General features: G+C 38.5%; 1 protein-coding gene across 2 annotated transcripts in view; it reads right to left on the bottom strand.

Annotated features, from left to right (window-relative positions):
* Positions 1 to 237: 237 nt before the first annotated feature.
* LOC123718171 (glutamate receptor ionotropic, kainate 2) overlaps positions 238 to 18,033 on the bottom strand; it is a 34,758-nt gene continuing 16,962 nt past the window's right edge. The window contains exons 10-21 of one of the 2 annotated variants that reach the window (XR_006754932.1): positions 16,795 to 17,007; positions 15,895 to 16,098; positions 14,905 to 15,009; positions 13,297 to 13,433; positions 12,164 to 12,287; positions 10,527 to 10,724; positions 9,649 to 9,849; positions 8,315 to 8,498; positions 6,049 to 6,176; positions 4,897 to 5,004; positions 3,584 to 3,722; positions 238 to 741 (exon numbers count right to left, since the gene is read on the bottom strand). Coding sequence is in view for 1 of the 2 variants with exons in the window: in XM_045674594.1 (XP_045530550.1) it covers positions 3,675 to 3,722; positions 4,897 to 5,004; positions 6,049 to 6,176; positions 8,315 to 8,498; positions 9,649 to 9,849; positions 10,527 to 10,724; positions 12,164 to 12,287; positions 13,297 to 13,433; positions 14,905 to 15,009; positions 15,895 to 16,098; positions 16,795 to 17,007 (1,650 nt within the window). In the remaining variant the exon portion in view is untranslated. Of the gene's footprint in view, positions 742 to 3,532; positions 3,723 to 4,896; positions 5,005 to 6,048; positions 6,177 to 8,314; positions 8,499 to 9,648; positions 9,850 to 10,526; positions 10,725 to 12,163; positions 12,288 to 13,296; positions 13,434 to 14,904; positions 15,010 to 15,894; positions 16,099 to 16,794; positions 17,008 to 18,033 lie in introns of those variants that run through there. The other variant, XM_045674594.1, reaches the window with a different exon arrangement.

The raw sequence follows: 18,033 nt of genomic DNA, 5'->3' as shown, positions 1-18,033 counted from the left end.
CATTTTCGTTCGTACAATAAATAATTTAATTATCTACTAACATCTAAAAGAAATCCATCGAAAATGTATTTATTTGTATTCCTTGCATTATTGTAATTATAATAATGGCAAAGTTGTAATTATCGAACGATTCTGATTTCTGTGTATCTTAAAAGATATTATTAGTACAGATCCTACCTATCATATCAGTTGTTACTAACTTTGTGTCATATTTATACTAGATACTAGTATACATTTTTTTCTCAAGGCATTTCAGCAAATTATAAGTTAAGCCTTATAATGATTAATTTTTCTTTACTGGCAATACTAATATCCATGCCAGCGAGGTTACCGGCCAAGAAAAGTATTTGACACTGTACGTCCACAGCGTACAACGATTGTAATGCACAGACTATAAAAAATTAAAAAAATAGCCTGTGGCTTACAATAGGTCATCTGTATCGCTTCGCGCTTTTGGCGCCATTCATCTTTCATAGTTTTACAGTACAAACTCACTCATCTCATGTCTCTTTTTATCGCAGAGTCAACACAGTTTGTCAGAAAGAGACGAGCATACTTTAGTTATTGTATTGTCGAATATATGGAATTCCCTTCAAACCTTTTTTATCTATAGATTGAATTTTTATTAATAAAGGCTGTAAAATTACACTTTGGTAGTCTAAGCAAGTATTTGAACGTGTTTTTTTTCACGTGGTTCCTTTAGTACATAGGACGAAGTTCGCCTGAGGGTAGATGTTGAATCTGGAAGAGAGAAAATGTAACATAATTTTCACTATCCTATTGAAAGCTTTATTCCACTTAAAAAACAGCAAGAATGTCGTCTTCTCTTGTATAAAGTCCCACTCACACTCTAAGATAGAAATTTATTTATAGTTTGACAATTTGCTAGAGATGGAGGCCATTTTTGTATGTCAATTGTCAAATTAAATTATGCAAGTTACTATCCTATTATCTATCTTTTTATTATTATTAATTAACAATTAATTACTTAAGATCTGGAACGTGGTGTAATGGTTGCAGCCGCTTAGACATATCTTGTAAAATAAAAAAGTGCGTACGTACAAAGTACGCATGTCAGAAGTGACACTTCTTTGTAAATTAATGATTACCAAAAGCCTCAATAGACGATCGTGTGACAGTATATGATCACTCCTAGTATTTGTATATATTCAAACTGTATACGTTATACGACAGTTCTAATATGTAACTACTAAACGAATACATCAAACAATAGCATGTTTTTTTCTCGATCTCCCTTTCTCACTCTCTTTCAATTGCTCTCTCCCTTTTCTTCGACAAATGCTGCACATCTTGGTGATGTTTCCGTCAAAATTTTACACTCATGCGCCTAAAGAAGTTTCACTTCAAAGAAACTTGGCGATTGATTGACGGTATTGCAAGGGTTTAATTGACTGCCGCGACTTATTGTCGCTTTTACTATTTCACACCTCTTCATCATACAATACAAGGCAAACCCAACTATTCCAGATTCCTCGGTCTAATAAAAACTATTTACGTAACTCAGCCATGTATGTAGCTTTACATTATAACACAAATTACCAGCAAATAGACTTATTTAATGTGACTAAAAAATGCTTAAAAAAATATTAAAAAAAACTCTAGTACCTTTTATTAATAATGGCTTTGTTATTCTTCATTTATATTAAACAATTATTATAACGATCAATGAATCTTAGAACTTTTAATCTAGAATTTAGTATGAACATGAAAATGATTTTGAATTTGAATTTCCCATTACTAATCACATTTGTGCTCGATTAATGACCTTTAAATGGGAAAAAACTTTGACATACGAACAAGGTTACGGAACGAATCAAACTGGTATTTCTAGGTACCTCTGTAGATGTCGCAGTAATGTAGTTAAATCAAAGAGTTAATTGAATCTCTAGACAGTTAATTAAAAATCGATATTCAATCAAGTCGCTAAAGTTCCGTCAGACAAGTGAGTGAACGAAACGTTTAATGAGTTTCCTAAACGTTCCTAGGCAACGAGACTAACCTAACCTAACCATTTATAATAAAGCAAAACACGGAATTTCCAAGCTCTCAGTTCTTCATCATCTTGTTTTACATTGTTAATCAACACGCTGGCTTTCGGTCAGACAGTTAGTTAAACGTTTTCGACGCTGCTTTATTTGAATCAAAATCCTAGCGACTTGATGGAATATCGACATTTAATTAACTGTCTAGAGATTCAATTTTTTTTTATAGAACAGGGGGCAAGCGAGCAGGAGGCTCACCTGATGTTAAGCGATACCGCCGCCCATGGGCACTCTCAATGCCAGAGGGCTCGCGAGTGCGTTGCCAGCCTTTTAAGAATTGGTAAGCTCTTTTCTTGAAGGACCCTAATTCAAATTGGTAAGGTCTCTTAAGTGATACCGCCGCCCATGGACACTCTCAATGCCAGAGGGCTCGCGAGTGCGTTGCCGGCCTTTTAAGAATTGGTAAACTCTTTTCTTGAAGGACCCTAATTCAAATTGGTAAGGTCTCTTAAGTGATACCGCCGCCCATGGACACTCTCAATGCCAGAGGGCTCGCGAGTGCGTTGCCGGCCTTTTAAGAATTGGTAAGCTCTTTTCTTGAAGGACCCTAATTCAAATTGGTAAGGTCTCTTAAGTGATACCGCCGCCCATGGACACTCTCAATGCCAGAGGGCTCGCGAGTGCGTTGCCGGCCTTTTAAGAATTGGTAAGCTCTTTTCTTGAAGGAGCCTAATTCAAATTGGTAAGGTCTCTTAAGTGATACCGCCGCCCATGGACACTCTCAATGCCAGAGGGCTCGCGAGTGCGTTGCCGGCCTTTTAAGAATTGGTAAGCTCTTTTCTTGAAGGACCCTAATTCAAATTGGTAAGGTCTCTTAAGTGATACCGCCGCCCATGGACACTCTCAATGCCAGAGGGCTCGCGAGTGCGTTGCCGGCCTTTTAAGAATTGGTAAACTCTTTTCTTGAAGGACCCTAATTCAAATTGGTAAGGTCTCTTAAGTGATACCGCCGCCCATGGACACTCTCAATGCCAGAGGGCTCGCGAGTGCGTTGCCGGCCTTTTAAGAATTGGTAAGCTCTTTTCTTGAAGGAGCCTAATTCAAATTGGTAAGGTCTCTTAAGTGATACCGCCGCCCATGGACACCCTCAGTGCCAGGGGGCTCGCGAGTGCGTTGCCGGCCTTTTAAGAATTGGTAAGCTCTTTTCTTGAAGGAGCCTAATTCAAATTGGTAAGGTCTCTTAAGTGATACCGTCGCCCATGGACACTCTCAGTGCCAGGGGGCTCGCGAGTGCGTTGCCGGCCTTTTAAGAATTGGTAAGCTCCTTTCTTGAAGGAGCCTAAGTCGAATTGGTTAACTCTCTGATTTTACTTTACTGCGACAAATATATTAACAATGAATAAAAATATTTTGGATTAATGAACGTTTATTAAAATATCAAGGTATGAGTCAAGATGAGCAACATCTAAACAGCTTCTCAATTGAATTCGGTTTATAGTTGAAAGTACTAAAACACAGTTTAAAAAGTCGAAAGGCGGGGGAGCTATTGTTTATGAAGTACCAAGCTAGCATAAACTTACTGCAGTAAGCGGGCGGTCGCACGCATCGCGGCAGGGAGTGCGAGGGGCGGCGGGGGGAGGAGGGCGCGGACGCCCCCCTCCTCGCCCCGCGCTACGACCAGCGCAGTTCCTTTAGCTCCACAGTGCTTGACGCGTCTGCCTGAAATATATTCACCATATTACTGCTAGTACTACACGCTTCCGAGGAGGAAACGGCAAGGCCATCTGCTTGATGGAAGATCTATGTTCAGCTTTATATAGGAGACCAATGGGCAGGTGGCTCATCTGATGTTAAGTGAGGCCGCCCTCAATCACATTGCCAGAAGGCATTGCCGGCCTTTTAATGATTGGTACGCTCATTCCTTGAAGGACCATATATCGAACTGGTTCGGAACTTCAGTGAGCAGCTGGTTCCACATAGTGGCAAAGCTCTAAATTTTAACAGCTAAAGGTGCATAGACCAGCAGATCTCAAGAATAATATCATGTATAGATACTGGCAAACATCTTGAACAAATGTCCATGCCTGCGCAGAAGCAATTTTTAGGTATCAGCGCCCCCCCCCCTGTGATGTGTCAATCGCGTGATTGGTAAATTACTTGACATTTGTGTCCAGCGCTGTGTACGATGCGCAAACTTTCCCCCCTCCCTTGTTTAATGCTCAAGAAGTTTGCCGGTATCTGTATGTTTTATAACAATAAATCAGATTTGAATACTGTCTTCTCGCTTCACGCCTTGTCGCCTCTCAAAGCGGCGAAGACTTTCCAGCCCTTAATTATCGTGGTGATGCCCTGATACGATGAGCTTTGAGACAATCCCACCACCTTGAACCTCTGATCCTAGCAGGACTCCGTCTGTTACCTCAGGTCTTTCGGTGCAGAGTTCAAGTACTTATTTATATATAAACTATTTATGTGGTAGGATTTTTGGGTTCATATGCCTCTGTTTAGTTATCCAGTACAGCTTGTACACATATACACATACATTGTTTCGCAGTACAAGCAAGGCAAGCTGTTCCTTGTATAATTAAAAAAGAATCCCAAAATCTGATAAAAAAAACTCGAAGGATCAATTTGAGTATTTTTTCTATTTCTTGAACTTAATTTAATTGAGAATTTTTTGGACAGGAAAATTGCTCGAAAAATCCCTAAAAATGTTTTTTTATCCCGGAAAAGCGAACAGTCTGGATAGCATAGCAAAATATTCCATAAAATTGGTAAAATTACGTGGAAATCCCAGCTTAAGCGAAGTTTTTTAAATATTATCAAAATATAAAAACACTTAGTTTATAATCTAGACACTTTCTCAGTTATCTGTGGCTGAAAGAAATCAAACCTCATATCTAGCAGGTGCAGGTGGAACGTGAGTCGCCGGTGAACATCTGGAACAACCAGGCTTCAGTACGGTCCGCGAGGAGCCACCTCGCATCGCTGTACGCAACTCCTGAAAACATTATGAATGGTGATAGTGGTGGTGTAGATTGTAATTCTACCAAATAATCATACATTGTGCAAAGTATCCTAATATGGAATTCCTTACCAATTGATAGTAGACGAACTGAATCTCTAAATTTATTTAAAAATCTTCTTTTTGAAAGAAAATTATTTTTTTAACCGGATTGAAGCTATGTATTATTATTATAAACTTATAATTATTTAAATTATTCCGACGTTTCGCGTGCTTTACAGCGTGCGTCACGGTGACTGAAGACAAAAGGTGTTGAATGTCAAAGCATCACAGCTGTAGAGAAAGTTGTATTATCTGTATCTATTTTCCCGGAGTTGGTATCGACTAAATGATGAAGGGTTTTTGCAGAAATGACTCACGGTGTCCTCTGTTTTCGCGGATTGTTTGTCATGGAGTTGTCTTGAATTTAAAATTATGTAAATAATTATAAGTTTATAATAATAATACATAGCTTCAATCCGTTTAAAAAGTGTTTTCTTAATGTGTAAAAGCCATGTTAATAAAAGACAATACGACATGTATCTCGTTCGTAAATAAGTTTCTCATGTAAATAAAATTCCTTTAATTGTAATAGTTGGAATCATTACTAGTACAAATATTGTTAGAACAATCAAGTGGGGTCGTTTGGACAGTTCGTTCAGGGAACGCAGCACTGATTGAGGATTCAGTGGGAGCATTGTCGTGAAGAGGTTGGACCAAGTTGAGTCTAGAAGAAAATCTAAATTAAATTCGAGTCTTATGCTCGCACCTTGCGGGTGCGTTTAAGTATTACGTCACGCAATTTTTGCAGATTCTTGACCCCCCCCCCCCCCATGAAACGCCCCCTTAACGTTTTCTGTATCCAATAGTAAAGCGTTTCGTGACCACCCCCAGTGACTCTTTATACCCAAAACTTACCATAATGTGGTGTAAAGTACTGGAAAGTCAATAAAATTATCAATAACGCGTAATTCAATCCCCGCCCCGCATCGTAACGTTTTACAAGAGGACCCCCCCCCCCCAAATTCAAATATTGTATACCTGTCCCATCTCACTGCACAATGATTGTCGTCCCTGAGACGCTGTCTTTCTTGTGTTCCAACAAAACTCTAATATCGCCACAACTATAGCCAGGACCAGCCCACAAAGTAGGGTCACGAAGACACCGCCTATAAGAAAATCTTTTATTAAAAACAATATGCCATATTAACAAAATAAATAAACCCAGTGACGCTACAGCCTTGTGCGAAAACCAAAGTTCTAGCACTTGAAAGAGCTCAGAGAGCAATTATAACAATAATGTTACTGAAAAATAAAAGTTTTCCAACTAAAGAGTTGTACAAGTCTTGCAAACTACTGACCATACGCCAGCTCTATATTCTCCGTTGTGTCCTCAGGAGAGACGTAACCTCTCCACATACAACAGACACACCTCAAAAAAGGTACAAACATAATATAATAAGCTACACAATTTGCAAGACTACCTTTGCACGTAATCAATACAACAATCGCTCAGCTTATCTCTATAATAGTTTAAATAAAACCCTTAGCTTCCATAATCTTACATACAACAAATGTAAAACAACTTTAAACCATTGGCTCGGTACTCCCAACTACAACAAAACAGAAGCATTGTTAAATAATCTAATATAATTTTTCCTTAATCCATCTTTTCATGCAACACGCGCACACATTTGTTTCGTCTTTCACAAACACATTACATAGTCATCATAATATATTCATATATTTATTTTTTTATTTATTTCTTTTTAAAACCAATTGTGTTGGTTGATGAAACATTGTAAATTTAAAGAAGAGCGAAGCTTCCCTGTGACAGGTCTCTGACTTACTAGGGAGGCCTCAATCTGAATTCTATTGTACATATATCTGAATAAATAAAGTTTTTTTTTTATTTGAGATCTGGCCAGGCCTCAGGTGGCTCTATCAGTTTCATCATATGTCAATCTAATCGGCAAGTTGGTGATCTGTACCAGACGCCATCGACATCTAAGACAAGCCGGTTTCCTCATGATGTTTTCCTTTGGATTAGCGAATGTTAAATGCGCACATAGAAATTCCATTGGGGCAAATCCAGGGTTCTACGAACTCAGAGATGAGAGTTGCTGAAACCACTAGGCCAACAATGCATATATCTAATTCATTAATATTATATATTGTATTTTTGTCTATGATAGAGATTCACGTGCTACATCCAGGTCATATTCCAGCTGATAAAGTCGTAAGTTGAGTACACTGAATCCATATGGATTCTAGACCTAATATGTCTGAAAGAATTGGCACATAATTATTACATATACAATTTATAATATTAATTCGATTATATTACAAATTGTATTTTTTTGTATGATAGAGATTCACGTGCTACATCCAGGTCATATTCCAGCTGATAAAGTCGTAAGTTGAGTACACTGAATCCATATGGATTCTAGACCTAATATGTCTGAAAGAATTGGCACATAATTATTACATATACAATTTATAATATTAATTCGATTATATTACAAATTGTATTTTTTTGTATGATAGAGATTCACGTGCTACATCCAGGTCATATTCCAGCTGATAAAGTCGTAAGTTGAGTACACTGAATCCATATAGATTCTAGACCTAATATGTCTGAAAGAATTGGCACATAATTATTACATATACAATTTATAATATTAATTCGTTAATATTGTAAATTATATTTTTTTGTATTATAGAGATTCACGTGCTACATCCAGGTCATATTTCAGCTGATAAAGTCGTAAGTTGAGTACACTGAATCCATATGGATTCTAGACCTAATATGTCGGAAAGAATTGGCACATAGCCGGTAATTGGACGTATGACTACTGCTGTGCCATTTCTTCATCTCGAGAAAAGAGTTACCAACATACTAGGTTAGAGCACTTTGAAAGAGCACATAAGATGAAAGAGAAGATGACTGCCCCAACTTTTCAATATGTACCCTCTAGGCATAATCGCTCCAGGTCCCTCAGAATATCCATAGTTACTTCCCTCACACTTGTACCTTCTAGATACCCTAGGAATTCTCGTCCCAGGTCCCTCAGAATATCCATAGTTACTTCCCTCACACTTGTACCTTCTAGATACCCTAGGAATTCTCGTCCCAGGTCCCTCACAATGTCCATTGTTACCCTTTGAAACTAAATTTCCTTTATATTTTTTTAATTAATGTTAAAACATTAATTCAATATTAGGCATTAAATGCCTAATATTGTTAAAACTAATTTTCTTCAACAAATATGTCAAGCGTCAGAAGACAAGAGAATACAAAACTTACCAATATTCTGCACTCCAAGAGGGCTGGCCTTGCTGTCTTTTCCGTCTCTATTGCAGACGTCACCAGTGTTCTTCCACCACTTGTCATATAATATTTGTATCACCCCTTTCTCCTGAAGTTCCAGAATAGCTAAAGAGATCTTATCTCTCCAAGGGCTGCCTTTCCAAGTAGCTATTCCATAACCCTATTATAACATTTATATAATAATTATATTTAGCTACATCTTATTGACAGACAATTAGAAGGTTGGATCAAAGTAAGCAGATACATGAGGGGGCCGTTCAAGCATTACGTAAGCAGATTGACTGCAATTTATCCCCCCCCCCCACTCTTTCTCTTGACAGCAAAAGTAAGCAAAGCTCTCAAAAATAAAATCCTCGAAAATGCATTTCGTTTTTCTGTGTAAAAAAGTAAATAATTACTGTTCACGTAATCACCAAATAAGAAAATCAAAGATCCCCCTCCACCCTATAGTGCTTACGTAATACCTGAAAGGTCCCATGGCAGAGAGTGGCACAGTGCATACTGAGGGGGGTTTTGGAGGATGCCTTTGCCAAAGGGCACACAGATATTTATGATGAAAGAGATAGAGTTCTAAATGTGTATATGTGTTTAAATATCTGAAATAAATGAAATACCACTGTCAGGGAAAAGACCAAACAACCTTTTCCACCTTATTTCATTTTTTGCCGTCTTCAGCTACCCTATCAATCTCCTCCATCACTCTTTTGGTCTGGAAACTACTACGTCCAAGTTGTTAATAAAATCACCTTGGTTTAATCACCTAAAAAGTTTTTAAGTCCCAATCTTGTTGTACCGAGCAGAGTTAGCCTAGTCAGCGTGGAACTCTCATTCCTGAGGTCGTAGAACCCCGACTATGAATGTTCTTTCGAACGGTGAAGGAAGACTTCGTGAGGAAACCGGCTATACCCAAAAAATCGACGGGATATCACAAGCACAGGAGGGTGATCACCGACTTGCCTATTAGATTGACAAACCATGTGCACAGAAATCTGAGGCCCAGACCTAAAAAGTTGTAGCGTATGATGTATTATCCTGAAAATGAAAGTAGCCTGTAGCCGACGTTCCGCGGTCAGCGTGCGGAAAAAATTAAATTTAAAATTATGTAAAATAATTATAAATTTACAATAATTCAAATAGCTTTAATCCTGTAAAAAATTGTTTTCGTTGAATGTGTAAAAGCTGTGTTAACCAAAGACAACACTAGCCTGTACGTTACAATTTCGTGGTAGGAGTGAAACCGCTGTAGAAAAGAAGATACATTTTCGACCCATCTCCATTATAATATTGAAATTAAAGTCATAAATTCTCACCTTCGAGTCCAAGAGCCCACCGATTTGCGTCAAATTGCAGTCCCTCTGGACCCTGTGGTCCAACATGGTGGACTCCATTAGAAAGGCGTAGTTTCCCCCTAAAACCCGCCTGACCCCTTCTTCATAAGACGACACCAACGCGGGAGGAGTGGCTGATGACATATGCTGCCACATACGCTGGTAGATATCTATATTCGAGTCCTGGAAAGATTTATGCCATCAAAAACATAACTGTACAATACTAATAAGACCAGACACACAAATCAAAAGTCAAAGTCAAAAATAATTTATTCATTTAGGTAACGCAATGTAGTGTACATATATATGTACGTCAATAATGAAATACAAAATGCTTCTTTATTGCCAGTTCTTAAATCAGGGGCGTAGAACGGAAGAGAAGAACTGGCAATAAACTCTCCGCCACTCTTTTGTGTGTGTCCATTCGATTTTGTAAAAATAAAACCACGGATTATATATAGTACGACGAATATTATATCAAAAACCGTGTACTAATAATTTAGTTTGCTGCTGTGTGTATGGGTGGGTGTGGGTGTGTGTTGTGTGTGTGGGTGGGTGTGGGTGTGTAAGAGTGTGTGTGTACGTATGTATGTGTGTGTAGTCTTATAAGTACAGTCAGTAAATAAATGCCAAGGAATAGGATAATTTAAAGTCAAATTTATAAAAAGCTTTATTGATTAATTTACGTTTAACGAGTTGTTAATTTATTCAGTAATAACTATCTTATTTCGCTTGAGAGTTTTGTTGTAAAAACGAATACAATTTCCATATAAGAAGTGGTTTATCTTCTGGACCCTGGTTGGTATGCCCAAGTTGGCACCACAGACTACTACGCGAATGAATTTTGACACTGTACTTACCCGAAAGAACGTCATCGTCGAACCGCCATTCAAAGTGCCATACTGCACGCTGTTCTGTGCAGCCAAATCTGCCGCGCTTTGTATGGGCAACACGGTTCGTTCCACTGTGAGGAACGCAGCCAAATTGGCAGTGTATGAAGATAAGATTATCAGCGTGAAAAACCACCAAATACCACCAACTATACGGGTCGAGGTTGCCTGAAATATGGGCGAAATTGAACGAAAGAAATCTTTTAATTTCAATTGTAGAAACTTTTGATAAAATAGCAGTTGTTGAATGTTGGCATCAGTGTGACTCTCATTAAAGAGGTCGTAGCATCGAACCATTTTTTTAAAGGGATCTCATTGTTGGCCTTAAGGGCCTTTACAGCTCAGCTCGGGCTGTTTTGTCCCGCGGCTAGCAAAAGGGCGTCTCCTGTGAGACTCGAACCTCGGCTTGGGCCGTGGCGGGGTGGTCAATCGCCTCACGGGCAGGATGAAAGCTCACTGGAGTGAGCGAAGTACGCAGTAAAGGTTCACCGGTGAAGGCGATTTTTTACAGTAATCTGTGTTTGGCTATTTTTATTATTATTGGGCGGCTTTTAATCTATTGTTAGCTCAATTTATAGAATGTTCAATCGGAGGTCAGTCATTTTTCTAGAGGACACTTCGATACCGCGTTTTATAGACAAAGTAGTGCCATCTATGGATCAGTATTGGTACTACATTATTACGTTATCAAATTCACATTAATTATTATACGCCATCATTAATAGAATATTTTTTCCAAAAGTAGTAGTAGTATTAAGTCGATTTCAAAAACTAGTATCTATCTTTAAATGTTTTTCGTAAATTATAAACCTTGATACAGATGTTATTGCTATACAATTCCAGATTCATTTTTGTTCTCCTACTTCCTGTTGACTTAAAATATTAATACTTTTGTATAATTATACATATTAGAAGCCTAACGTTTAGGCCGAACGTGCCTCTCTATCGCTTGTTGCGCGCTCTCGCTTGCACGCTCGTCTCAGGCGGAATGTGACAATTGAGTCATGTTACGCTCGTCTCGGGCGGAACTTGACAATTGAATCATGTTACGCTCGTCTTCAGGCGGAATGTGACAATTGAGACATGATACGATCGTCTCAGACGGAATGTGACAATTGAGTCATGTTACGCTCGGCTCTGGCAGAATGTGACAATTGAGTCAAGTTACGTTCGGCTCAGGCGGAATGTGACAATTGAGTCATGTTACGCTCGTCTCGGGCGGAACTTGACAATTGAATCATGTTACGCTCGTCTTCAGGCGGAATGTGACAATTGAGACATGATACGATCGTCTCAGACGGAATGTGACAATTGAGTCATGTTACGCTCGGCTCTGGCAGAATGTGACAATTGGGTCAAGTTACGTTCGGCTCAGGCAGAATGTGGCAATTGAGTCATGTTACGCTAGGCTCAGGCGGAATGTGACAATTGAGTCATGTTACGCTAGGCTCAGGCGGAATGTGACAATTGAGTCATGTTACGTTCGGCTCAGGCGGAACGTGACAATGAATGCTTTTTCGTGCGTCGGCATACAGCAATTTATAAGACGTTATCACGTCAAAACCTGATGTATTATTTTGGAAAAAATACTACAAAGGGACACTTACTTTTGGATTCAGCCCCGAACCCTGCCTAAGAAATGTTCCTGTGATGAACCAAATGGAGTTGCAGACACTGAACTGATTTGTCAGCATTTTGGTTTCGTGTCCACATACGTGTGTACTACTCGACCTGAATAAATAAAAAAATGTGTGCGTGTATAAGTGTACACACGAAAGAAGCGAAACTTCTTTATGATCTTATTTTTCGAAAAATGATCTACTATATGCATCTTTACAGAAATCGGTTAAATAAAGTTAAATAAGATAAAGTTTACCAAAAGGCTTTTATTATCATAGACATGAATACAAATAATACAATTATTTCATTTTATCTTATTACTACTAAGATTATTACAGAATTTCATTAATTGTAAGAATTATTACTATCATTGTTAGCGTTATTATATATTTTAGTTATTAATGGCCGTGGTCGGGACACGAAAGAGATGACGCGTAACGGAATAATGTGACGCGTAACCGAAAAATGTGACGGTAAATATTTTACAACGCCGATAAAGAAGTTTTACTTCAAAAAGCCTTTTATTTCTTGCAAAATCAATAAATAACACGCATTTCTGTACAGTAATCCACCTATACCGGTTTTTGGTATAACGCGAGTTCCGTCCCCCGTATAACGCGGCAAGCGTTACTTTGGCAACAGTTTCAATTCTGTCGTAAAATTAAAATAATAACTATATTAAATTCGTGTCCCTAGTTTTGAATTGAATTTTTTATTCAGTTTTAATTTGTGTCGTACATCATTTGTAAGCTGTAGTATTAAGAAAATGATAAATACACTTGAACAAATTCTACTTTAGTCTTTAACACAGACTATATATATATACTATACTCTTTAAGGCTCACAGATTACTAATATAATGAATAACCGCCTGCTGTAAGCCAACCTCTAAACTTTACAGTAAATTTATAATAAATACTTTTATTTCATTTAAATAACTGTCAAGCAATACTTGTCGACATAAAAATGGACAGCAAATCCTCAATTGAGACAACGGTCACTGCACAGACTATATCCGTATACTCTTTGAAGTTGACAGATAGCTATTAGAATTAATGACAGTGTACATTTATTTATTCTGTGAAATAAATGTTTCCTTTATTAAAAATATACAACTTACCATTCGTAAGGCGAGAATCGGGCCATCACAAACAACGTGAACGATACTAATATATAGGCCGCCAAGACGTACAACCATATCTCAATAGCAAGTGGATTTAAAAAGCTAAAAAGTCGGGTTGGCTGCGATGACGGTACCTGGAATAAACTTAAAATTTCACTTTTAAATTTAATAAAAATTTTATGAATAAAATTGAATCATTTTTACTGAATCATCAAATGCATATACCAATCGAGTGCAAGAGATATGGCGTAAACGTACAATGAGCGTAACGGGACAATGATCGTAACTGGACAGTGAGCGTAACAGGACAATGAGACAATCCCCGTTAAAGACATAGCCTACTGAATGCTGTCTCCAACTTCTGACATCTTTATAAGTGAGCTCACAGCAATATTCTGTATCTCATGTATTCAATATTATATATTTTTCGACATTATCATATTGGCTCAGGTTATAGCGTACATTTTATTTACACATACTCTTTTATTGCGTAATTTTTAACCAGTATATATGTCACAGACAACCAGCTTAGTCAGCAATTCAATACCAGCCTCTTTGCTGAACAGCGCCGTTCAGCTTACGGCTTGAAAGAAAGGGCTTTACTTACGAAGAAAATAAAAAACAAATCTCTATTTAAGATCGCAATTACTTGGGCTAGAGGCTAAAGGCCATACTGGACTTTGCATGTGCGCATTTAACACATGAAACCATTGTAAGGAGATTAGACCTAAACAGTGTGTGTTACTGATTCTACTATTATAAGTATGCCATCAATTATAACGTACGTATAACCAATTGTCTACCAAACGTATTTTTATACAATGTATCGGCTTTATAGCATAATTTACCGGTTTTTATAGTTCACCAAAGATAGTGTGATTGTGAGGAAGGTTATATATCTCTATATATGTACTTTTTTTTTAATCCCTTTTAGTTTTGTCTTAACCAGTTTTTTTCCTGTTTAATTTTGACTCAACTTTTTTTTTCCTGTTTAGTTTTGTCTCAACAACTTTTGTTTTGTTCCAGTTTAGTTTTGTCTCAACAACTTTTTTTTGTTCCAGTTTAGTTTTGTCTCAACAACTTTTTTTTGTTCCAGTTTAGTTTTGTCTCTACAACTTTTGTTTTGTTCCAGTTTAGTTTTGTGTCAACAACTTTTTTTTGTTCCAGTTTAGTTTTGTCTCTACAACTTTGTTTTGTTCCAGTTTAGTTTTGTGTCAACAACTTTTTTTTCCTGTTTAGTTTTGTCTCAACAATTTTTTTTTCCTGTTTAGTTTTGTGTCAACAACTTTTTTTTTCCTGTTTAGTTTTGTGTCAACAACTTTTTTTCCTGTTTAGTTTTGTGTCAACAACTTTTTTTTCCTGTTTAGTTTTGGCTCAACAATGTGTAATATGTGCACGTCTTGCCTACCTTATCTACTTAAATACATTTTTTTCCCTTCTCACAGGGGTTGCCTAGAAGAGATCGCTTGAAAGCGATAAAGCCAACATTTATTACATAATTTTATTATAATCAATTTTTATATTGTAAAGCAATGGATGGATTATTTTACGGTTTTATGTAAATTGTCTAAAATACAAGGGTCATTGCTGAAGATATCTTCTAACCTTGAATAATATTCCTATTCCCAAGTTCATGAACGGTTTCGTGAAGTCAATGACAACTTCCCTGGCGTAGGATATCGTCATGGAAGCCACGGCGATGTCTGCTTTCTGAAATACACCATATATACAATAAATTCACCTGATGTAAAGTGATACCGCCCATGGATACTCAATATCAGAAAACTCGCGTGTGCGTTGCCGGCCTTTTATAAATTGGTACTTATAGAGCAGGGGCCTTATTTAATGTTACATGATACCGCCCATGGATACTCAATACCAGAGAACTCACGTGTGCGTTGCCGGCCTTTTATGAATTGGTACTTATAGAGCAGGGGCCTCAATTAATGTTAAGTGATACCGCCCATGGATACTCAATACCAGAGAACTCACGTGTGCGTTGCCGGCCTTTTATGAATTGGTACTTATAGAGCAGGGGCCTCAATTAATGTTAAGTGATACCGCCCATGGATACTCAATACCAGAGAACTCGCGTGTGCGTTACCGGCCTTTTATAAATTGGTACTTATAGAGCAGGGGCCTCAATTAATGTTAAGTGATACCGCCCATGGATACTCAATACCAGAGAACTCACGTGTGCGTTGCCGGCCTTTTATGAATTGGTACTTATAGAGCAGGGGCCTCAATTAATGTTAAGTGATACCGCCCATGGATACTCAATACCAGAGAACTCGCGTGTGCGTTACCGGCCTTTTATAAATTGGTACTTACAGAGCAGGGGCCTCATTTAATATTGAGTGATACTGCCGCTGTTAATGCCAGATGGCTCGCGAGTAAGTTGCCGGCCTTTGTTAATAAGTAACAACTCATAAGTTGGTACTTATAAAACAAAACGGGAAGTAGGCTCAACTGATAAGTGATGTCACCCATGGATGCTTAATGCCGGAGGGCTCGCAAGTGCGTTGCCGGCCTTTTAAAAGTTGGAATACACAAACATAATTTAGTCAAATGATATTTTACAAGTATTTTACTCACTCTATCAATTAGTTCTCTTACGATGCCATTCCACTGCCCCGTCTCCGGGTCCCATGCCCCATACATGTTATCCGGGACAAGTCTTAACCGGTAATCGAAGCCGGCTCTTGCTGCTACCCGGGCGAGTAGGTCGATACAAAAGCCCTCGAACCTGGCGTTGCCTTGAAGGTTCCAGCCTTCTTTCACCATCACGTATGGCTTCTCCTGAAATGAAGCCTGTAATGTCTCCGAACCCTCTGGTCGTGTATTCGAATGTGTATCGTACTAGACATATGTATGTCTCCAAGTAGCTGGTACGGTGAAGGTTTACTGTCTTAAGCCGGAGTCAGGAATAGAGTAACATAAGACAAGCCTAGTAGAATGTAAGCAGCCACTGGACTTTCATCTTTTAAAAGGAAGTTCTAAAGAAAATTCTAAATGTTTCCTCATGATGTCTTCCTTCACCGTATGAGCAAGTATAATTCGAGTACACTCGAATACACTCGGTATTCGGCAGGCGACCCAAGCCGGCAGCCTGAGCCGAGGTCCGAGTCTCGTAGGACAAAAAAACCTTAGACACTGAGGCCTTGAGACCAGTCAGTGGGAAAACTGTTCAAGGATCCTCCAAGTTCGAGGAACTGTTCACCATCCTTCCTCCAGAGAAGAATATAAGATTCCATTGATTATATTCAATAGAAAGAAACTTATTTCCTCTTGATGCCTTCCCTAAGTCAGTCTTTATTTTTGTATTATCATCAGGTTTAGACAAGTATGAAACTGCAGAACATTTCTTTATTCACGTCAGAACTAAAAGGGGCAGGAGGCTCTGATCTGAAACATAGGCAGCTACAGAACAGCACTGTTCTGCGACACGACGTGTTGTCTCGTCTTATAGCTACTCCTCCATTAGGATTTCCTTACCTCAACGGTGACCACTGTAAGCGTAACATTCGGCGGTGGATCCCGTCTGTACGCGGCCGGGTCTGTGACTTCCAGCCCTTCGTCGGGACTCCAGGTGCCAGACATGACCGTTCCTCCATCTTCTCCTCCCACCAGCCTCATTAGCTGAAGGTTGAAGGTGGTACGGACGCCATTTGTGAATTCTATGGGACCTGTGAGGCCGTGTGCTTGGACCTACAAAGTTTTTATTAAGTTGAAGACCTGGTGAACTTCGTATTTACATATATATTTGTGTCAAAACTTAACAATTTTCTTTTAAAGCAGACTTTTCCCCAGACGGATTTTTCCCAAGAACAGATTTTATTGATAAAATATATTGTCGCTCTTAGTATTTTTCTTTTCTAATCATAATAATAATTAAATATAATAAGTAACTGAAGACATCTTGACATGACTCCAAGTCTTCGTCGCTGTCTTCGCCGTATTCTGGGTATCCACTGGCTCGACAGGATCTCTAACGAGCAACTTTTGGAGCGCTGGTGAGTAGCCCCGACCAGCCAGCAGATCAAACGACGTAAGTGATAATGGACAGATCATAAACTCCGAAGAGATTCCAATCATATCCCAAGCAGGCGCTTGATTGGAACCCCCCTGAAAGCGTGGCCGTCCCAAGCAAGTCTGGCGTCGTAGCAGCTGAGGCAAGGAGAGCCAGAAAGCCAGTCTCAATGTGGACGCCCTCTGCCCCATCTAAGGCTTATAGGACTTTAAGTCAAAGTATCAAAAACTGTTCTGGGATCTTTTACTCTTACTGTTTTCTTAAATTAGGGTTGAGGAAGAGATCGCATGACAGCCATAAGGCCCACTTTACTAGCTCAAAGTTAATTATTAAGATTATTTAATTTCGTTAAAGCCTTTTTCATTCAGACTTATCTTACTTTCTCATCGTTGTCCCTTATTTAGAAGAAAATCAGTAGGATTTTCCAAATCCCCTCACCAACCTAGAAGTTCAGGTCCTCAAAGTCTATGCGAATATGTCAGTACTATCACTACTCATCCAGAGCTCGATTTGGTAGTGGATCAATTAATTAAAAGGCTTTAAGTGCCTCATACCTTCGCTGCTTTGCTGGTAATTTTTTGTAACATGTAGATAGGGGGGGGGGTCTTTGGTCTTCTCATTTGGCGATTACGTCATCAGTAATTATTTACTATTTTACACATATTACTCACACATAGTCTATGCTGGAAAACGAAAGAAAATCG

Source organism: Pieris brassicae, chromosome 14 (genome assembly GCF_905147105.1).
Source record: "Pieris brassicae chromosome 14, ilPieBrab1.1, whole genome shotgun sequence".
Lineage (NCBI taxonomy): Eukaryota > Metazoa > Arthropoda > Insecta > Lepidoptera > Pieridae > Pieris > Pieris brassicae.
This window is presented reverse-complemented; position numbering and strand designations above follow the sequence as displayed.